Source organism: Staurois parvus, unplaced genomic scaffold (assembly GCF_062004578.1).
Source record: "Staurois parvus isolate SC_StPar_1 unplaced genomic scaffold, SC_StPar_1.0 ptg000029l, whole genome shotgun sequence".
NCBI classification, from domain to species: domain Eukaryota; kingdom Metazoa; phylum Chordata; class Amphibia; order Anura; family Ranidae; genus Staurois; species Staurois parvus.
This window is the reverse complement of record NW_028317825.1, coordinates 9340411-9363719: the sequence shown is the minus strand read 5'-3', so window position 1 is coordinate 9363719 and position 23309 is coordinate 9340411. Positions and strand designations below refer to the sequence as shown.

The 23309-nt window shown below is 40.6% G+C and overlaps 1 protein-coding gene across 2 annotated transcripts in view; it reads left to right on the top strand.

The window, feature by feature from the left end:
* RPA1 (replication protein A1) overlaps positions 1-23309 on the top strand; it is a 115918-nt gene that overhangs the window by 69655 nt on the left and 22954 nt on the right. For both annotated transcript variants that reach the window (XM_089657719.1, XM_089657726.1), the window contains 7 exons: positions 1581-1649; positions 10315-10507; positions 10587-10726; positions 11463-11611; positions 12918-13047; positions 14356-14532; positions 22714-22821. In XM_089657719.1, coding sequence (XP_089513845.1) covers positions 1581-1649; positions 10315-10507; positions 10587-10726; positions 11463-11611; positions 12918-13047; positions 14356-14532; positions 22714-22821 — 966 coding nt within the window. The remainder of the gene's footprint in view (positions 1-1580; positions 1650-10314; positions 10508-10586; positions 10727-11462; positions 11612-12917; positions 13048-14355; positions 14533-22713; positions 22822-23309) is intronic.

The window sequence follows — 23309 nt, the reverse complement described above, 5'->3', positions numbered from 1 at the left end:
AGTCTGATTCTCTGTCTTCCTGGAGGCTTGAGGAAGGGTGAAGCAGCTTCAAATCTACCATTTCTCAATGGATCAATCCGCTTATTTCTCAAGCTTACGGTCAAAAGGGAATCGTTCAATATTCTTGGCACCAGAAGTGTTTGTACCTCCTGGGCAATTTTGATACCAGGCTTTCATATCAAGTTTGTAAAGCTGCCACCTAGTCTTCGGTTCATCCCTTTACAAAATTTTACCAAGTGGATGTTCATGCCTTTTGAGGATGTGAAATTTATTTAGACTTGCGGGCAGCTGTGTGAGGTTCTAACCTGTTCTTGTTTAGTTGTTCGCTGCCTGTTGCCGTGTTGCTCTCCCTTCATGCTTTGAGGCATCCCTATCGTAATGGATATCCAGATATACCCCGTGTCCTGGGATGTATGATAAAGAAAATAAATTTTTTCGTTTACCTGTAGAATCCTTTTCTTGGAGTACATGAAAGGACATGCGGATTCCACCCCTTTTCTTTGCTCGTGGAGGATTATTCCCGGGAGGGGGATTTCCTGTCTGTGGTTTTTGAGGGGTTTGCCAGTGTCCAATCACCTAAAGGTGGCAGCATATCCCTATCTTAATGGATATAAAGATTCCATGTGTCCTGCGATTTACTCCAAGAAAATGCTTTTACAGGTAACCCAAAAATCTAATTTTATTTTTGTGGCTCCATCTTTTTGCAACCCTTTTGTATACATTTCATATCTGGAAAGCAGGGCAGCACTTTACAGCTTTGGTAAAAGCTGTATATGTTTAATGAAAGCCTGCTGAATATTTAGGAAGGACTGAATCCGCTTGTACAAACTATAAATGAAGCTATTTTATATCTTGAGCCTCCTCTAATAATTCTGCTACCTACAAGCTTCATTTTCTGTTTTGCCTGATTTTGAGTTTGCCCTCCTAACCTCATTTGATATACATGGGACTCGTCATGCTTTCTATTCTCGGTCACTTATAGAAAAGCAAAGTGAGTAAAATGTTTTCATGTGCAGATGTTGTTTCTCTGATATGAGAACAAAAATCTGTTATCAAATAATTAGCTCTGCTTGCCCTGGGTATGGAGGGGGTGGATGAGTCATCTCAGAGCCTGGGCAGCAACTGCAAGTAGTGACATCTTTGTCATCAAATTAGGTACAAAGCACACTGTAGCCCACACATCACGTGCTCTTTTTTCAGCTAATTAGTTAATCATCCTGATTATTATTAACTAGAGGCATATTGTTTTTTTTTTTAAATTGTGAACTGGCCAATTGAAAATAGTTTTCCCAAGTCAAGTAGTTGCTGTTCTGTATGTAATCTGTATTATTTGGGTCTTGTAAGGTCTGCCAGGCAGCCAAATAGCCAAAGAGGGTTTGCGTTGGTGTGCAAGATGATGCAAAATGCACTTTTCAAAAAACACTAATAGTAATTATGTGGATGCCTTCTTCCAAATGTCACGTACAAATCCAAAGTTCAAGTGGCTTGCTTATTTTAACTGCTTTCTTTCCATATCTTGTATATTTTTATCCTTGTTCCAGTAAAATTCAAAACTTCAGTAACTAAATTTTTTTTTTCAGGGCGAGATCCGTGCTACTGCTTTCAACGAGCAAGCTGACAAGTTTTTTTCACTTATTGAAATGAATAAGGTAATTGTTTCTGTTCCTTTTTTAGTGGTCACTACAATTTTGTATCACAGTGAAGTAATAGGGGTGCCTTCATTACCTGCTGTTATGCCCCAATGATGAGCCTTTGACAGATCAGTTTCCAGCAGTTACGATAGTGTGAAACTTTGGCCACCTCTTCCAGCCCATTCTTATTGGTTAATGAAACAACCTATTGTAGTAATAAGCCATTTAGAATGTGAGCAGATAGAGGGTTTGTTTGAATTTCATAGCATTCAAGTGTAATGGGTAAATGGCTTGGAGGACACTGTAGATATCTTAAGTTTTTTTTTTTTTTTTCCCAGTCTAAACAGCTTTTTTGTAACCTCTAGCAGTATCTCTGATAACCGAAAATCCATTCTGTCTTGGATTCTGAAGCTGGTAGGCCTGCTGATATGCAAATCAGCAGCTGATCAAAGTACAAGCATCTTGATTTTTTTTTTTCCCATCATTTTGAGGAGTATAAGAATTCGGATATCAGCTATACAACCACTTACAGGTGATTGTACACTGGCAAGCAAACTTTAGGCCAGCCCAGAATAAGCCATCTACCCAGCATGACTAAGCCAAGCTGAAAAGACATCCATCTTCTTAGCAAACAGCTAAGAAATTCTAACCAGTCTTTGATAGTCTTATTTCTTTGCTTTTATTTTTTTTTCTTTGGATTCTTTTTCTATCAACTTGAGTCTAGATTTCTTTCTACATCACTACTTGAGCGGGTCTGTTCATAGCCACAATCTGGATTGGCCTTTTCTTAGATTTTGGATTGCTGGGCATGCAGGACTAGCTTGGAATGTAACCATGGGATATGAACTCTGCATTGTGTAGCTTTTCCAGACCTGCGTGTACTGGAAAAAATAAGCCCGTGGAGCACATTTCAGGTCTACATCCATTGCATGACCCATCTTTTATATCTCACTTTTATTGAGTAAGGCTGGTTGGGCTAAAGCACCGGGAGCTACCTTGCTATTGCACTGCTGGGCACTTTTCTTCTGAATTCCGGGCACCACCGGTTTCCGCACAATAGGGGTTAACACCGAGGTACAAAGTGCTGACATCTGATGCGTGCATAGGCTTTGTCCCACCATTCAGCACTGAGAGGCAACTATTCTGCTTGTGCTGCTGCTTTACAAGTGACACATGGAACTCCGACCTCTGGTTTGTACTCTGGCCGTCTGACCCTTGTCAGCACCTGCTGCATGAGTGTTTGAATACCCTTGCCTCGCACTTTGGGTCCAGTTACATCTCTGCCATGTGGTTGGGATATATCTACACACACACACTGAACAGTCAAACTGCTATGGGTGACCCAAATCAATGTCCCTAACGGTTTCTGGGGCTTCTACTTTGTAGCCCCTCAGGAAATTGATGCCTGTAATCTGGATTCCAGTGTCCCTATAGTTGTAAGGTCTACACCGTTGAAGGCTCTGTTGAGTGAGGCCATGTTCCTACCCTGTCACCTCTACTGCAGTGTCTCAGGACTTTGTGGCTGTATTCGCCCAGTTCCTTGTGGATAAAATCCACAAAGGTTCTAAGTGTGCCCTGTTGTCATCCTCTGCAAAATGTCTTTAATTGCTTGCACACCATTTACCTGTACTGTTTCTAGAGGGATCCTCTGACCTACTAACTCAACTTGGACCAGCTCTGGGTGTTCCCCACCGGCAAGTTTCTACATAGTCATTATGGAATGCTCAAATGACCTTCTGCGAAGAGTTGGTTTTGTAGATCTGTGATCAGCATGTGCCCGAGGGCTTAACACTTGCAAGATCTGACTGGATCTAACTTCATAAAGTCTCAGAATCTGATACTGTCACCTGACCAGCTTAGTTCCTGTCTGTGGAAGTCTGGTATACAGTGCATCCAGAAAGTATTCACAGTGCTTAACGTTTGCCACATTTTGTTATGTTACAGCCTTATTCCAAAATGAATTAAATTAATTTTTTCCTCAACATTCTACAAACAATACCCCATAATGACATGAAAGAAGTTTGTTTTTGAAATCTTTGCAATTTATTAAAAAATAAAAAATGAAAACACGTACGTAAGTATTCCCAGTCTTTGCCATGACACTCAAAAGTGAGCTCTGGTGCATCCTGTTCCCACTGATCATCCTTGAGTTGTTTCCACAACTTGATTGGAGTCCACTTGTGGAAAATTCAGTTGATTGGACATGATTAGGAAAGGCATAAACCGGTCTGTATAAGGTCCCACAGTTGACAGTGCATGTCAGAGCACAAACCAAGCCATGAATTCCAAGGAATTGTCTGTAGAACTCTGAGACAGGATTGTATCAAGGCACAGATCTAGAGAAGGGTACAGAAAAATTTCTGCAGCTTTGAAGGTCCCAATGAGCACAGTGGCCTCCATCATCCGTAAATGGAAAAGGTTTGGAGCCACCAGGAATCTTCCTAGAGCAGGCCGCCCAGCCAAAATGAGCAATCGAGGAAGAAGGGCCTTAGCCAGGGAGGTAACCAAGCACTATGGTCACTCTGAAAGAGCTCCAGCGTTTCTCTGTGGAGAGAGGAGAACCTTCCAAAAGAACAACCATCTCTGCAACACTCCACCAATCAGGCCTTTATGAAAGAGGGGCCAGGTGCAAGCCACTCCTTAGTAAAAGGCAAATGGCAGCCCGCCTGGAGTTTGCCAAAAGGCACCTGAGGGATTCTGAGCATGAGAAACAAAACTCTCTAGTCTGATGAAACAAAGATTGAACTCTTGGGCCTGAATGCCAAGTATCATGTCGAAGGAAACCAGGCACCACCCCCTGGCCAATACCATCCCTACAGTGAAGCATGGTGGTGGCAGCATCATGCTGTGGGGATGTTTTTCAGCGGCAGGACCTGGGAGACTAGTCAGGATTGAAGAAAAGATGAATGCAGCAATGTACAGAGACATCCTTGTTGAAAACCTGTTCCAGAGCGCTCTGGGGTGACGGTTCATCTTTCAACAGGATAATGACCCTGAGCACACAGCCCACATAACAAAGGAGTGGCTACGGCCAACTCTGAATGTCCTGGAGTGTCCCAGCCAGAAACCAGACTTGAACCCGATTGAACATCTCTGGAGAGTTCTGAAAATGGTTGTGCACCGACTCTCCCAATCCAACCTGATGGAGCTTGAGAGGTACTGCAAAGAAGAATGGGAGAAATTGCCCAAAAATAGGTGTGCCAAGCTTGTAGCATCATACTCAAAATGACTTGAGACTGTAATTGGTGCTAAATGTGCTTCAGCAAAATACTGAGCAAAGGCTGTGAATACTTATGTACGTGTGTGTTTTTTTTTTTTTTGTTTTGTTTTTTTTTTAATTAATTGTAAAGATTTCAAAATTAACTTCTTTCACATTGTCATTATGAGGTATTGTTTGTAGAATGTTGAGGGAAAAAATTAATTTAATCCATTTTGGAATAAGGCTGTAACATAACAAAATGTGGCAAAAGTTAAGCGCTGTGAATACTTTCTGGATGCACTGTATGTGTACCTTCAGATCCTTTATAAGAAAGGAAGTTACCTCAGATCCCTTGTCATCAGACAGGGAGTTGCCTCGGATTTCTCCAAAGCAATGAGGCCACCTCTTCATCTTCGTCCCACACATTGCCATTTCCGCTCAACCTTTTTTGCCCTTTTTCCGTGTCTGTAACAAGTTTAGTTTCTGCGCAATCTACTGTGTCTTTCTCTATGAACAAAATCGTTTCTGCTGTAATCCCACAGCCTCTCAATCAGACTGCTAGCAGGGCTGCTTCTCCCCATATCTGGTAGGCTTCAGATGGAGGGTACCATGAGTCTCAGCCTTGCTTGCATAGAGTTCATTAAAGGGTAAGATCACCTTCATTATGGGTTCTGTCCAGTAGAAAGGATGGGGACTGGGTGAATCCAGATCCCATTTAACACACAATTGAAAAACTTATAAATGTTTAATCCTTTGTTATGGTAGACAGTGTTCAGATCTTTTTTACAACTGATGAGATATCTGCCAGCTCAGTGCACACAGGGTTAATTAATGCAAGCATAGCTCCCCAGTCCCCTCCAAACATAGAAAACTAGTAGTATGATTTTACAGTGCTGGACTTTGCAGAAAAGAGCATCTTAAATCAGAGAAGTTGCCGTTTTATTCTATGTGAATTGGGACATGTAACAAATTTGAAGTGTTATCCCACTTTGTCATTTAAAGTATATTTCCACATTTTCATCCAGTCTCTTGGGAGTCAGATCTTCTCTGGTCGTGGAGATGAGGTTCTTGCACCTAGTAGCTCTGATTCCAAGTGGCATATTAAGATCGTCACTGGAGGGCCTGTTGTCTCTCTGAAGTGTAAGCAGGAGGGATAACACTGGTCTACTACTGAAGGTTCTGTCTGAGAATAGAGTATGTCTTGAGTACCTCATGGGTCCTTCTTTGGCTGATCTATAACCTTTCTTTTTAAAAAAAAAAAAAAAACTTGGTATATTGATAAAAATTGCACATTCAAATTATACTTGTCAAGCCAATACAATGGCAAAATACTATGCAGCAAATAGTGTATACAAAGGAAATTGTCACAGCTCTGGAGTATCAAAGCCTGTAAATTCAACACATACCGCAGCAACAAATAAGTACATCCATGTTTAAGAACAATAAGAAAAACCAAACAAGAAAAGACTTACGTTACACAAGTAACAAAAAAAAAAAAAGGGAAGAAAAACCCAGAGCGTGCAATCGGATAAGAATACTGCACACGTATGTTGTTAGACTGAGTGGTTCCATCCAGGCGCCCAGCACCATAAAAAGTTATGAAAGGAAAAAGAAGGGCACAATGTTAGTAGCAAGAACAGCGGGCAGTGTTTGACACCATACCTTAGTTACCCTCTGTTTTAAGTCAGAGACCAAATGAAGAGAATCACTGGTGTGTTGTGTGTCCAGCCAGGGTCCCCAGAGTCTAGTAAACTTCCCTAGACACCTTCTTGCCTCATAGGTTAGCTTATAAAGTGGGAGGTTCTGATTAAACGTTTCCACAATTCAATATGCAGGGAGTTAGAACGTATCCAGTATAATGCAATGGTCTTCCTGGCGTAATTGAGCAATATTCGTAACAATCTTTTAGCTTTAGCAGTCAATTCAATACCATCAAATACCCAGAGCAGACACAACTTAGGACTACATACATTGGGGAGATCAAAATTAAGTGAAACAAATGCTGTAATCTCAGACCCAAACGGTCTGACTTTAACGCACGACCAAACCATATGCATAAAGTCCCCTTGTTCCGACTCACATTTATGGCATGTGGGGGTGGCGCGTTTGCGTATAAGAAATCTTTAGGTGTATAATACATTCTGTGTATCTCCATTGTACAAGCTTGTCCCTAGCAGAGATTACAGTATCAGTATATGAGGCATACACCTCCTTCCAGTCATCTGGAGAGAGGTCCGGCATATCAACCAGCCACCTTTCTTGTACTTTAGTTAGCTGAGCGGGAAGGTCTATCCTGTAGTAAGGATTAATGAGTAGAAATAGGTTGTATGTGATTAGATGAAAGGCACACTCCAGTTTAGAATTACTTAAACGCACCTCCCGGAGTCCCAGCTGCACCTCTGCTGCATGGCATAATTGTAAGCACCTGAAGTGCCACCCTAAGGCAATATGTAGCTCTCTGCAATTGTATAAAAGTTTTAAATATGCCCCTTGAAATAATTGTATCAGGCACTTTCTTAGACCTTATGGCTTGATTTTAGGGATGGGCAGAGGGAGTCCCAGAGACACCATTTGTGTGCCAGGGATAATGGAATGCCTTCATCCTCCTCCCATTTCCTGCCTACCCTAGTGGGGTTCTTCCCATGAATTGACTTTCTAGCTTTAACTCTATTGGATTTAGTTGGTACTGTTGTACCTAATTTATAGTTCCCAGATAAATCTCACCTGGCAAGCATGTTTAGTCAAAGTTCCATTTCTTGGTCCTAGAATATTAGGCATGTAAAGGCCTAGTGCATTCCTATGCAGGCCACCTGGTCTCATCAGGAAATGTTTTGTCCTAGGTCCTTTCTTTTTACCTGTTCTTCTAAGCTTTTAACCCTATTACTTTTTTTACATCAGATTGTGGGTTCTCTTCTTCCCACATGGAAAATTATGATTTTACATGTTTTTTTGTGGGTATTGGTTGATGTCCTTGATAGTTCAGGCTCTCTGTTCCTGTTCTTGTGGAGTCTTCCCCTCTGGTGCTGGGCCTCTGTCTAGGTCGGGTTGATTCTCCATGCCTCCCTCTGGTTGTGTTGGAAGGTTCCCCTATCTGGTAGGGGCGTAGCCTAAACAGGTTTCACATTCAGAAGTTGGTCCTTCAGGCAGTTCCCAGGCTGCAAGCAGTCCCCAGTTCTTTGCTGGACCTGTTAGTGGCTGTTGCCAACCCCGCAGTTGGATGCTTTTGGAGGTAACAGCAATGGATGAGAAAGAAAATAGGATATTTTAATCATACAGTACAGGATATGGGCATAGCGTTCATAGACGCTGGGCTAAAGGCTTGTACCTTTAGGTGACTGGACTCTCGCAAAGCTGTTGAGCTCAAATCTGCAAACGCTTGTCCTCTTGCCCTATTCACAATCAAGCAAAAGGGAGGCTTTGGAGATTGATGCAATCAAATGCATTTTTTTTCTTAGAAGCCTGTTCATTGAGAACTACAAGCTGTCCGCTGCAATGCATGATAGTACTTGTAGGCATTGATTCAAAGAACTTTGTGAATGAATGATGTTTTTTTTTTTTTATGGTGAACTTGTCTTTTAACATATGGATCCATAAGATCTGCTGTTGAAGGCATTAAATGGTTTCCTGACCTCAACCCAAGCTTATTTTTAATTGGTAGTCTAGATTATGAAGATCTAAACTAAGTTAGGGAAGGTCTTTTCCTATTCCACTTTGGTTGTTTCAACCTATTCTTATCAGGCTCTTCAGTCTTGGACGGATTCCATATCCTTCTCAATAGATCCTTCCCTTTTCACAAGACCTGCTTTTGACTCTTTCCTTACATCTTTGGCACTACAGAGATTTTATCATTTGCTTTCCCTTACTAAAAATTGTGTTTTTTGAGTTCCTTAATTATTCTTCCTTTCCCTTATACAAGGTAGACAGTTTTCAGGCACACCCTCGGTATTCTCTATTCTATAAACTGAACTACTTATATTCAGAGTGCACTCTCTAACCCAGTTTCTTCTAGTTGTTCTCCTAACCAGTTTGCCGCAGTCTGCGCCTTACACCTCTGTTACAGAACTGGGCCTACCCCTGTCTTTTTCTTCTAGGTGTAAATGTAAACTTTTCAAAACAGAGATTGTAGATTCACTTTTTATCAATGTCCTTTTTACCATCTTCTGTGCCTACCTGAAATCTCACTCTGCGCCAACAGAATCTACTCACAGAAGTTATCAATCGGTACCCATGGTGGCTCCAACCTTTCAACAAGAAACCTGGAGATTGAGTGATGCAGGGGTATAGTGAAGGCTTCCTCTGGGATGGTGGTGGTGGGAGGTGTCCTTAACCACTTAAGTGTCCAGTCACCCAAAGGTGCAACCCTATAACCGTGGGTCTATGAATACTAAGCCTGTGTCTTGTACTGTACTCAAAGATATGAAATTTAAAACACTTGGTAGTGCTGGTTACAAACTGAGCTATGCTGGGTAGGGGAGGAGTTCTCTTGTGCTGGCCTAAAAGTTTTTTTGTTTTGCAATTGTCAAGTCCTCCTGTAGATTGCAGTATTTCAGTATATGAATTCTTGTGTTCCTCAATGGATTCTGATATTAGTGAGGTCAAAATTCCTTTTATCCTAATAACTGGATCCCCCCTTGCCCTGCAATGCAAGGGTTAAATATTTTTTTCTTTTTCATGAAATAACATCCATTGTGCCCAACACTTCCACCAAAAATGACTAGCTACTCGCCTCCAGAGTATGACCTCCGAGCCAACAGTAGGTAAAGTGTGCTTTCCCTTTCAAGGGTTAATGTCCTAATAGTATGCTGCTCTCCTCTGCTCAGAAGCTCGGACATGCAGGAACATTCACGCATGATAAAGGAACAGCCAATCGTGCTTTCTATTCACAATATTTTAACACTGCGAATAGTTGACCGTCACTTACAAGATAAGGCACACTGCAGTGCAGGGATAAATGCTCAATGTAACATGCGCATTACCACTTGGTAAGATGGCCCCAGGATAACGTCAAGAATGTGTCTATGTACACTCTATATGCGTTACGTCCTGGCGGTACTTCATCAGTAGGAGGCCTGTGTAAGCAGTGGTAGTTTCTCTCAGTGCAGTTTTCTATTAAAACTATAAATATTCTAAAGCTAGGTACCACATAGTTACTACTTTTACATTTATGAGCCACAAAAGCCTCTTTAGTGTGGTTTTCTGATTTTGGGTTTATATTACTACTTTACAGTCAAGCCTTGTGCTCGAAACTAATAATGTTGCAACAACTATTCAACTGTTTTAATATACCATTGGATTAGTTGGTGGCAGACAGGTGATGTTCGCATGATTGGGGGGGTCTAACCCCCAAATTAGTGTTAATGGTGAACACCTATTGTTGCCTGCTCTTGGTAAGTGTCTTCTTTCGAAAGGTTTAAAATGTCTGGAGTGCAGGTTTATTAATCAAACCCTCTTACTGGCATACTTAGCATTGTCTTATTTGTCTAGGTATATTACTTCTCAAAAGGAACTTTAAAGATTGCTAACAAACAGTATACAGCTGTAAAGAATGACTATGAAATGACGTTCAATAGCGAAACTTCTGTGATTCCGTGTGATGACTCCTCTGATGTCCCAATGGTGCAGTTTGATTTTGTTGCCATTTCAGAGTTGGAAAACAAAAACAAGGATACGCTACTAGGTTGGTATTTATATTTGTGGCTGCCAGGCATCCTTCTAGCTTCACCAGGTATTCCTCAACCTGCCTTTTGTCATCCTAGATGTTATTGGCATTTGTAAGAGTTTTGATGATGTTGGCAAGGTGACTATAAAATCGAACAACCGTGAAGTCTCAAAGCGAAATATTCATTTAATGGACACATCGGGCAAGATGGTCACAACCACTTTGTGGGGTGAGGATGTAAGTAATTTTTTAAGCGTCCTTTTTTACAAAGATGTAGCTGGTTGGGTAAAGGAAATACTAGAAGAATTTTTTCTAGTCCGGCATGTGCTCACAGTATTTAACCAAATTATTACTAATTAACATTATGGGGGAAACCTGAAAATACAATAACAATCAACTGTCTACCCCCGTCGCCCCAAGTCTGGCGTTACACCGGTACAGCTGCTGAAAGTAATTGAAAATACTGTACCAAGCATTTGTACATTTAGGAGGCATAATAAACTTGCTTAGTAAACCAAAAATAGTTGATGTTGGTTTTCTCTGGCTCAGAATGTATTCTGAAGCTCTTGTACCATATACTCATAACAGCACTTCCAAATAAAAATTGTGTGGTTTAGACTGTAGCGTGATGTCAGAAATATATACAAAGGAAGGAAACTCATATCCTCCATGCTTGTCAGAAATAAATTTGCATATCGTTTCATTATTTTGCTTTGGAGATTGGATCTTGTTTTCTGCCATTTCTGGTACAATTGCTAAGGCATTTTTTTTAAATGATATACCATTAAGACATATGTTCTTTTACATAACTGGTAATTTGAGGCTGGATTGTGGAAGTATATTTTGCTGTCAGGATACCAGTTGTAGCGTAATGATTGCTTATAAATGCTTTAATACTGAATTTGCACCCTGTGTTTATTATTTAACTTGCCACTTTTTTTTTTTTTTTTTTCCCCTCAACTTTTGTAAACAGGCAGATAAATTTGATGGCTCCAGACAACCTGTTGTGGCAATCAAAGGAGCACGGCTGTCTGACTTTGGAGGGCGGTCTTTGTCAGTCTTGTCATCCAGTACTGTCATGATCAATCCAGATATTCCTGAGGCGTTCAAGCTCAGAGGATGGTAGGCCATGGATTCTAATGTTACAGTGGCCAGTCAAGAGTGTTTAGCAAAGCGTGAAGCCATAACAGGACATGCCTGTACATCAATAGACTCATAAAATATTTCCTCGTGTAGACACTAGTGGGCACTCTGGCAATGCCAAATGTTAGAATACAGCACTTGCAGGCCTTTAACCTGTTTGGTACTGGAGAAATGTCTGTGTAATGATTTCCCAAAGCTAGCACATCAAATCCTAGCTGAAGATAAAATTGCAAGTCTTGCATTTAAGAGGCTCAGAACAGAAGCATACATTACCGTTCCTAGGAGTCCCTTGACTGGTTCTTTTCTAGTCCTCGCTATCTGTATGGATTCCTTTAAGTTAATGTAGTACCATGGGATAGCTGGGGAACTTGTCCTGTTTCTTAACTATGGTACTAAAGATGCCTGCCATACATAAATATCTATATGGCTATGTGTTGATTGTATAAAAATGTGTGCTTATATAGATGTGTTTATCTAACCCTGCATGCCTTCATATAGATACATATTTAGTTCAAAGGGATATCCAGTCATACATGCTGAGAAGATATGCATAATGAAAACCTGTTTCTGCTCATAGCGGTTTATGAAACACTGCTCTTTGCTGTGCTTGTGTGGCAGGGGAGATCAATCTGCAGTAAAACTGATGCTGAGCTGCAGTAGAATTTATCTGCTCAGCATGGGAAAACTCATTGCGATTTTCAGTTTAAAAAAAAAAAAAAATGCAGCTAGTAAAACTCCCATGCAGCGTCAACCTACGATTGCCCTAGATTCTTAGTTTGCATCACACCAATTTCTATTTGACCTAGCTTATGGGTAATTTGCAAATGCCTATGATAAAAACTGATCTTTTACACTCCTATCACAACTTAAATATTAGATTTGAATTGTTTTGGGCCTGTCATCCTCTAGAAAATTTGCATTTTTTCAGAACTTGGGGGCACAAACTGCCATTTTTTGCAAGTCTAAGAATACAGGAAATACATTTTTCAATGTGATACTTCTACAACTGTGAAACACATAGGAGTAAGGTTAAAGAGAACCTGTCAGAACTGTTGCAGCTTCTATGTCACAAAGATACCATTCCCTGATTGCTAGAAGCAGTGCAGGTTCGCTAATGGGTCACACTATTTTGATATGCCCATACTAGATTTTTGCAATGGTTTTTTTGCTACCCAGCTCTTGTAGCCTCTAACATTGTATGGAAGCTTTGGCATTGCTAGGTTGTCCTGACAGGTTCTTTTTAAAATAGATTTTTTTTCTTATGCAATAAACTCTTATCTTAAAGGTTTGATTCAGAGGGCCAGGTATTAGAAGGTACATCGATCTCAGAGTCTCGTGGTAGTGGAGGAGCAGGAAATACCAACTGGAAGTCCTTGCTGGAGGTGAAGAATGAGAATCTGGGCCATGGTGAAAAAGTAAGTAAGGCATCAAAAGAATGCTTTATGTATCTGTCTTCTAAGCTGGACCTCTGTTCTTGTATCTGACCTTCACTATGAAATAATTGTTTAGTAGCTGGGGCTTAGAGACATAGCAGATTAGTCTGTCAGTTATAGAAGACTGAACTTTCTGTTATGTTATTGAATAAATGCATTTGCTGTAATTTCTGCCTTTTTACTTACATTTGAATATCTGCTCATGTCTGGCTACTCCTATTCTATGTTCTCTTTGAGAGTGCACATCTAATCAAATTGCTGCTCACTCCAAAATAGCCGTGTGAGTTGTTTGAGATGTATATTTGTGCAATTTAAACATCCTGTTCTCTCAAGTTCTTGAGCTGTTGTCATGATCATGTTATACCACAGAGTATTTGCTCACTTAGGTGACAGCTGTCTCCCTTGAGGGAACTTTGCTTTGGGGATATGGTGCTGTCTTCTGTCCAGTCTTTTTCTCCTTTTGCATGCCTTGTTTTGCTATCTCTGTACAACGTGAAATGAAGAAACATGCATACCATTTTCAACTGCAGGAGACACTTGCGTACTAAAGCGGAACTTCAAGCAAAATTTTTTTTCATTTTGAATAGAGTAAGGAAGGGTTATGACCCTTCTGTTTTATTTTTGTAGTCTCTGTCCCATTTGGGGAGATTTTCCTTCACTTCCTGTTCCATAGCTAAAACGGGTAGAGAAGATCCCTCAAAGTGAGGGAATCCTTGGTTGTCACCAAGGTCATCAGAACTGATGTCCCATTGAAAGACATCCTCTCCCAGTTACTGTTCTGATGACAGCCCAGAGTTTGGGATTTTCTTTTACTTTCGGTAAGAACAGTCACCAGGACAAATAGAGTGAATCTCCTTAATAGTTGCACAGTTAAAAAACAAAAAACACAAAGTATGAATAAAAAGAAATGGAAAACGTTCTTTTTAAAACCCCTTTAAGAATTTTGCATATCCAACCATTATTGAAATGGCCTTAATCCTCTTTCTCCAGGGTCATAGGTTAAAATATAACTTGTGTCCAAGGGCAATGCAATATTTTCCCACAGATCAAGAGGTAAGAACAAATTTTGGTTTTTGCCTGCAGACGCTGTTTAGTCTGAGAGAGTGAAAAATGGTCTTTCCTGGTAGTTTGAGTTATTGGAGCCCAGGAGCAGTGTCTGGGATGTGTACATGGGTCAAGAAGTAAACAGGTTTACTAATAATGTGATGTTTTTGACTTATGTTTAGATGCATGGTACGAGTTTTGATCCTTGAATGTTGTAGATTTTCACAAATGTTTTGTCCCTTGCAGGCTGATTATTTTACCAGTGTTGCTACCATTGTGTATCTTCGAAAGGAGAATTGCCTGTATCAGGCATGCCCTTCACAGGATTGCAATAAGAAAGTCATAGACCAGCAGAACGGCCTCTTTCGCTGTGAAAAGTGTGACAAGGAATTTCCCAACTTTAAGTATCGCCTCATTCTGTCAGTAAGTACAACTGTCTAGAAAAAAGGAGTTAACTGAGTATTGGTATACTGATGCTCTTTTAACTGTACACCCATAAAGATACAAGCATTGATAAATTTGGGTGTCTGTCTTTTTTTTCTTTGGGTGGGATGAAGATTAAATACATTTAATAAGATTAAAAATTGAATATAGGAGGGTAATGTATTCTTTGTCTTTAGGTTTGTTTTATATGGCCGAATGTGTACCTCTGGTTCAAAACTTTTCAGATTTCTTTTGCCATCTGTCACTTTTGGGGACATTTCCCCATAGTTCCTGTAGTGGTGATCACAAAGACAGCAATAAAAACTTACAGTTCATCTAACCCTCCCTCACTATAATTAAACTTTTTTTTTAAATTCCCTCTCAGGTCCCACCCCTCTGTTTTTTATGTGTTTGTTTTTCAGTCTTTAGTACTGCTTTCTCACAAAACTGAGGCATGCTGGGTGGACAGAAGGGTAATATGGTGCTGGCTTACATTTTTCTTTAGTTTTCCTTCACAGTTGGAAAGATTTTTTGTCATCCTGATCATAACTACCGATTTTAGCGCTTTTTAAATTTCACAAAGGCCGTTTTCACACTATGCCGTCCTATTACATGCACCATATTGTGTTATTGTGCGTATTTAGAATGGGCTGCTAATACAGGGCCAAAGGAGCCAAACTAGGCCTGTTTTGTTTTTTTTTTTTTACTTCACCGCCTGTCGCCTGCACAGAAGTGGCTGGGCAGGATTCTAATTGAATGCACTAGTGCATCCTCCACTTCTAGGTCTTGTGCGGTCTGTGACCACCAGATTACAGATCGATGTACTGGGCTGCTGTGAATGTTCCTGGTACCATGTGATCGTTGTAATCAATCACAGCGATCCCATGATAAGTGGTAAACAATGGCAATCATTCATGATGCTGTTGCTTACCACTGTGTGTACTACTGTGATTTGGACATGGTATGGGTCCGTCACAGCAGCCCTGTACCATGTAATAGCTGTAGTCAATCACAGCTATCACAATAGTAAATACTGGCATTATGAATGGATGCCAAACAGTGTGAATGATTTATTGCTTATGGAGCGATTACAACAATCATAGTTTAACAAAAAAAAAAAAAAAAATGATCGCTCCCCAACCCCATGGTGACACTGCTATGGTAAATGGAAAATAAAAAAAATATATATATATATTTGTATCGCCCAGAACCTGTAGTTCTGAGCACTGGGCAGGTGTTTTTTTTTTTTAAATTTATTTAACCTTTAGCCCTTCTGCGGGCAAGCAGCAGGGCTCACCTGTCAGGTGGAAGAATTCGGGTGGCAGCGCTGCTGCTGATTGCTTCCACACAGTGCCAGCCGTCCGCTCCCCTCGTGTCCTGACCCTGAAGTGACGTTAAGATGCAACTTCCGGTTCCCCGTTGACAGATTCCTGGCCATGGAGGCCGGGAAAGAATGTAATGCAGTACGATGTGCACTGCATTACATTCAGTGGAGCACAGGGGAGACATGCAGGGTCATTTAGACTTTGGATATCTCAATAAAGAGACCCTGTCACCAAAAATCATCACATAGGGGACAGAAGTGAAAAAATTGAACGTTACACCAAAGCACATAACATCCCCTCCCCCCAAAAAATTGAGCATACAAACGTAAAAGAACACGCTGGGGTGCCTACGTATGAAAACGTCAATTGTGATGCACATGTTACATATCACCGTACATGCCAGAATGAGAGAAATAATTTTAGCACCAGACCTCCTCTGTAACACTATACTGATGACCTATAAGGGACTTTAAAAGTGTCACCTATAGAAAATATAGGGTACTGAAGTTCGTCACCATTTCATGAGCGCATGCAAATTTAAGGTTTGACATGTTGGATATATATTTACTTGGTGCAACCTGGGTTTTTATATTTTACTAAAAAATATTGTAATTTATTGCTTTTTTTGTGTCCTAAAATTAACTTGTATTTTTTACTGAAATTTTGCGGTAATATCATGCGACATAAAAAATTTGAACTACCACTATTTTATTCTCTAGGGTTTCTGCTTTAAGAAAATATATAATGTTAGGGTTTTTTTGTCATCTTCAGGCCTAAAATTATATTTTAAATGTGCAGAAAACACAAAAACAGCTATGGCAGGGAAAAGGATAAGCCCGACACTCTCCTTTCCTGATGAGCATCCAATCGGTGCTCATTACACTGCAAGGTCTCTACCCTCCCTGCTAGTCCCCGGGTGAGGTGCTGGAGACAGGCAAGGAGGGGAGGAGGAGATAAACAGCGCAATGTTAAAATTATTACACGTTTAAGTTGCCTTAAAGCTGCTTTGTTTTTAAAAGGACAAGTGGATTGTCATGAGGGTCAAGTAGTAGGGACAAGTCCCAATACACAGATTTAGTTCCTGGACAGGTAGTTTTCAAAAATTTGCACACCCCTGATTATATATAATTTTTAATTTTTTTTTTTTCCCCACATACTGTCACCACAGCAAGCGCAGTGCCACTATCTTACTGCTGACTCGGTGATCATTTTACAGTGTACAATGGTTGGTTGCTCTGACATCACTGTGTACCAGTGCTGCCAGTCAGTATCCCTAATCACCAACACCCACTTGGTGTTCATGCATCTGAACTGACCAATCTGGACATCCCTCTGACTACTTTCCTGCGAGACACCTATCCCAGCCTTTTTCTCTGGACAACTGCACTCCTGGAACCACAAGAACCCCTTTTGTTCTTCTTTTCTTCAGCCTACTGTACTTCATGGCCTGTAAACATGACATTCCAGGGGGCTGCCACGTATGAGTAGGCTGGGCTTGTTTGACTTGTAGGAACTGGGACTGCTATAGGTGACGCAAGACTAAGCTATATTCCCTGACCACTCGTACAGAGGCGACCATTACAGTACTTTGGTTTTGACACAATTGGTTGATTTGTGAGATACATGTGGTGTTGTCATATTTAAGAGGATTAATAGAATGTTTTGAGTATACCTATGCTATGTGTGAGAAGTTAAATTGGCAACTTTATTTTTTTAACATTTTCTTTCCATGATTTTCGAAAAACGTGTGGCAAAAAAGTCATCAAAAGACTCTCCATGCCTCTTAAATACCTTGGGGTGTTTACTCTCAGAAATGTGGTAATTTTGTGGGTGTTTCTATTCTTCTGGTGCTCCAGGGCCTCCAAAAATCTAATAGGTAGTAAAGAAATTGGATGCATGCTTTATGCCCCTGGAATGCCTGCAGGTGTTCCTTGGATGTTGAGCCCCTTTATGTGGCTAGACTGAAAGTCTCACATGTGGAATTGCCATATTTGGGAGTAGTAGAATGTGTTTTGAGGTGTAATTGTAAGTATACCTATGGTGTGTGTGTTTGTGTAATATAACTTAAAATGACAACTGTGTGGGTGGGGGGTGGGGGATTACATTTCTTCATTTTTCAGAAAATTACAATTTCAAAAAAAAATGGCCTCTTAATAAAGACCTTGATTTGTTCACTCTTCAAGCAGGAGTCTTTTGGGGGGTATTTGTATTATCCTGGCATTTTAGGGCCTCAAGAAATGAGAGGGGCAGTACATCAGGATTGATCCATTTTCAAATATACCATAGTTTTGTAGTCTTGATAACTTTTTCACACAGACTAAATAATATACACTGATTTGGGTTATTTTTACCAGAGAAATGCAGAAGAATGCATTTTGACATAAAATTTTGCAAATCTTTCTTCATAAATTTAAAACAAAAACTAAAAAAAAAAAAAGTGTTTTTCCAACATTTTTGTTACTTTTTTCATTTATTTAGGAAAAAACAGTGGCAGTTACATGCCACCAAAAGAATGCTCGATCTGTCTCCAAAAATGATAAAATGTTCATTTTAGATGCAATGTTGCCTGCCTAAGTAATGGTCAGTCAAAGTGTGGTAGCACTAGAAATTGGCCTAGCCAGGAAGGGGGTGAAAGTGGGGGTCTTAAGGTGATGTCGCCAATGCAGCACTTTAAAAGCCTCCCTCCCGCCATATAAGGAAATGATGGGCGCAAGGCGGTTCTCTCGTTCTGGGAGGACGTCGTATGACGTCCTCCCACTCTAACCGTGCAGCGATCGCTGGTGGGACACAGCGGATTACCGATAAACGGAAAGAGCTGAAGACGTCGGCTCAGGCATGTGATCAGCTGTGTCCAATCACAGCTGATCGCATGTAAATAAGGAAATGACAGTTATCAGAGGAGAGCCGGTAATCAGCATTACTCAGAGGGGACATGTATGCTGATCATCAGTGTGCCCTGATGATCAGTAGGCCCTGATGATCAGTGTAGCCCCAGCAGTGCCACCTGTCATTGCCCATCAATGCCACCTGCCAGTGCCACATCAGTGCCTACCAGTGCACATCAATGCCACATCAGTGCCCATCTGAGCTGCCTTTCAGTGCCATCTATCGGTGCTAGCCAGTGCCACCTATCAGTGCCAGTTAGTACCGCCTATCAGTGCCCACCAGTGATGCCTGTCAATTCCCATCAGTGCCACCTACCAGTGCCTCCTCATCAGTGCCCCCTCATCAGTGCAGCCTATCAGTGCCCATCACTGCAGCCATTAGCGCACATCAGTGAAGGAGAAAAATCACTTATTTACTAAATTTTATAAAAACTTTTTTTTTTCACAATTTTCATTTGTTTTTGGTTTGTTTAGCAAAAAATAAAAAAAATACAGAGGTGATTAAATACCACCAAAAGAAAGTGCTATCTGTCTCAAAAAAGTTATAAAAATTTCATATGGGTACAGTGTTGCATGACCGTGCAATTGTCATTCAAAGTGCGACAGCACTGAAAGCTGAAAATTGGCCTGGGCAGGATGGGGGTATAGGTGCCCTGTAGGCAAGTGGTTAAATATGTGTTGTAATGTGAAACAGTGCCGGTCTTTTGGCACCTTCTGCACCTCAGTTGCCATTTGAAATGAAAATTGGATACACTGTTACACATAAGTCTGAAGGGTTCCTTATTTTTACAGTTTCCACTTGTAGCTAGTAATATATAGTGAATAGTATGTTTTTGTATAGGGGTCAGCAGTATCTGGGGACAAATTGGACGTATTCACTATCTGGACTTTACTTTAGAGAGAGAGCGATTCATTCTAGATTTCCTTTACTCCTAAAAACATTTTTAGCAGCTTAACCAACATTTGTTTTGAGCATTTAGTGCAATACCTAAATTAGTGCCTTTTTAAAGGGCCTCCATAGCATTCCTAATGAAAGTGGCACGCTTGTGTAGTCATCCTAACTGCTCTGGGACTGGCAGTTTAACTAAAGTTCCATTCTTATTTCAGTGCAAAGTAACTGCTGAACGTTCTTGTTTAAATACGGCTCACTCGCTCTGTCATTGATCCAAAATCCGAGATATAAAGCTCAAATCTCCTGCCAAGTTTTTCCTCTGAGAAGTCTTTGTACTTGTATAAAGACCACAAAACTGAATCTGCTCTGTATTAGTACAGATGTCCGTGCTGTGTCTTTGTGAAGCTCAATTATCAAACAGCTTGTTCTATGCACAAACACTATAATTTCTAACAGTTTCATTTTTTTCTCTTGTTGCTAAATTATGCTGTTTTTGCTGATAGCATTGGGTTTGCAAGAGGTTACTTATCAGTTCTTGTTTATAGGTTGGCATGACTCCCTTTAAAGGCAGAGATTAACTAAGCATTATGAAGATAAATGAACAGTAAATGTTTTGTAGAGAGATGAAATTGCACTCAGGGCCTGGGGCCTTTGTTTAGTCTTTTCTCGGGAGCCATGCCCTGCACCTACTGCATTAGTGGCGCCTGCTTCAAAAGCCAAGCCTATTTCTGCCTGTCTGGGAGATGAATTTATATGTCGGAGTGTAATGATAATTCGAGCTCCTGCAAAAGCCTGCCAGTTCTCCACATGCGGCCTCGCCACTTCCATACAAGTACTTGTTGGCCCTGACCCGGTAGGGAGATCGCGCTTCTTTCTTCTTGCAGGCTTATTATATTCATCAGCCCTCAGCAGCTGTGACGACTTACAATCAAGCCTTTTAATGCCGGTCAAAATCCTGAAAGTCTCAAATGGCAGAAGGATGGTGTGGAATATCTAAATAACAGACTTATTTTTGTTGTACTGTTGTAATTTTTTGAAAACAAACTCCAGTCATGTTTATTTGCCTTGACTCATGATCCCTCTTGCCCTGCTCGGGGCTTTGTCAACAGCAAAACTTTAGCATCCTTTTCCTTGAACCTGCTGTGGGCTGTGAGGGTAGCTTATGCCCTGTAATTGCAGATCTCACAATAGTTGACGATGTCAGGAGCTATATTTAAAAATCCATCTCATACAGGTTGCCGTGATTGGCTGTCTATCAGAGGTGAAACTCTGAGAACTTTTTGAATGAAGCCGTTTCCTTTTCCCTACCCTATCAAGAATTTTACACTATAGGTTTTGTCATCTAATTTTTCTCCAGAATACATTTCTTTGCAGCAATGTGAATTTTTGTTTTAGCGACACTTTACAAATCCTTGATTGCTTTCTTGTAGAGCTGTTTTTGGAGCTGTACAAGCTGATCTAAATATTTAGGCTTCACTGGCTGACCTTTCTTCAAACTACTAGTTGCTCTCAGACTAATCTACTGGCTATAGTACTTTGATACATTAGCCCAGAATAAGTGTGCAGATCAGGGAATCTGATGACTTTATAAATTCTTTACTGCATACTTGTTGCAGGTTAGCAGCTCATCAAGATAATAAACAGAAAGCGCCGCCATCTAATTGTAACAATTTAACATGTAAAGAAAGGGTTAAAATACAAGGAGGAGAATAAATGGGCGGATCATCAGTCCTTATTCGCTTGAAAGCCTCTGTGGACAGAGGGTCGGTGGATGAAATGTATCCTTTAAAACCACTCTGCAGGACAGATGGAATAGAGGTGGACTCTGTCAGAATGCAGCTTAAGTCCGTATGGCTGGTTGTGTCTTCCTCCAGCAGAAACTATAACCACGCTGGAAAGCGAGCCAGCGCTAGGACTGGATGTGACATTGGAGCATATTGCCATCAAGGCGTGACGGGTGATAACATGTTTGCTCCAAAACTTATCACCCATCACGTTTTGATGTCAATACTTCCCGAAGTCGCTTCCAGTTCTGGTCCTAGTGCTGGCTTGCGTTCCAGTGCAGCCATAGTTGCTGAAGGAAGACACAGCCTGTCATATGGACTTAAGCTGCATTCTGACAGTCCAACTCTATTCCACCTGTCCTGCAGAGCAGTTTTAAAGGTGACATCTCATCCATCCACCCTCTTTCCACCGAGGCTTGCCAGCAAATAAGGACTGATGATATGCCCATTTATTTTCATCCTTGTGAGTTTTGTTTTTTTATTTAACCTTTTCTTTCTTTGTTTTTAATTAAATTGACACACTTAGATGGTGTCGCCTTCTGTTTGATTTGGTGCACAGAGATATCCAATAACCTGTTAGAAGAGCTGCAGCCATTGTAGAAGTGGATGCAATACATCTGGTCCTACCATACAGAGACTATGGCTTCTTGCCGGGAACTTTATCACTCTTTCTCTATTTGCATTATTGAGTTTTTTTTAATTTTAACAACTCATCAAAGCATATTTATAAAGCTATAAATCTGATGTTCATGTGCGGGCATTGATTCACCACTTGTAAATGTTTGACGAAAGCAATTCACTGCTTTATAAATATGACCCATTTTATTGTAGCCAAGTAGCATTTTCAATAGTCTTCGATACGTGTAAATTTTTCTCTGGTTCCTCTGTTTTATTTACCATAAATTTAAAGCAGTGTAATGCTGCTTTCTCACTGCTCCATTGCAAAAATGCATATGCATTTTTACCACTGGTGTATTTGCACCTGTGAAAAAGATGCAACACCAAAAACGTAGCCGTGAGTGCATTTTTGATGCATTTCCATTCATTTCAATGCGTAGATGTGTATTTGGTGCTTGTGGTTTTTTTTTTTTTTTGTTTACCTCACCAAACATGCACCAAAAATGCAGCAAGCAGGACTGACCCACAATTGACTAGTGTGAAGAGCTCCATAGGATTTAATGGTCCATGCACTTTTCTTCTGGTTTTGGTAATGCAAAAACAGAAGAAATACTGATCCGTCTGAAAGCAGCCTTAACATATCAGAAATGTTCTAATGACTTAATTTTCTGTTGCAGGCAAACATTGCAGACTTTGGGGAGAATCAGTGGATTACATGCTTCCAGGAAGCAGCTGAATCAATTCTTGGCCAGAATGCGATGTACCTGGGTGAACTCAAGGAAAAGGTTTGATGTTTCTTAGGTTATATTAAGATGAAGTCCTTGTATTACAACATAGAGCACTCTATGGACCTTGTTACCTAAAATTTCTGTAGGAATGAGTTAAAGGAGCATGGCCTGTGTCAACAGGCTTTAGGCGTGTAGTGATAGCATCAGTTTAACATCAGTCTGGGATGCTTTGACGATTGTTCTGAGTTCTTTGACAGGTGCATTTGACCTGCTTCAAGAGGGTTTTGCATTCTCATAGTCTTGTATTTTTGTTTATTCTGCTCACCCATCAAGCTCCAAAGTCTTTACATAAGACTCCTGGCTGGTATATGCATGCACAATTCTATTTACTAATTATACTCACACTAGAAAGGGTTTAGTTTAAGGTTAGGCTGGGATTGTAGCAGATTGATCACCATTAACTTAAACAATACAGACAGTGTGGAACTCGAAGCTTAGGCACATGATTATTGCAAGGCACAGATCTGGGGAAGGCTACTAAAAAT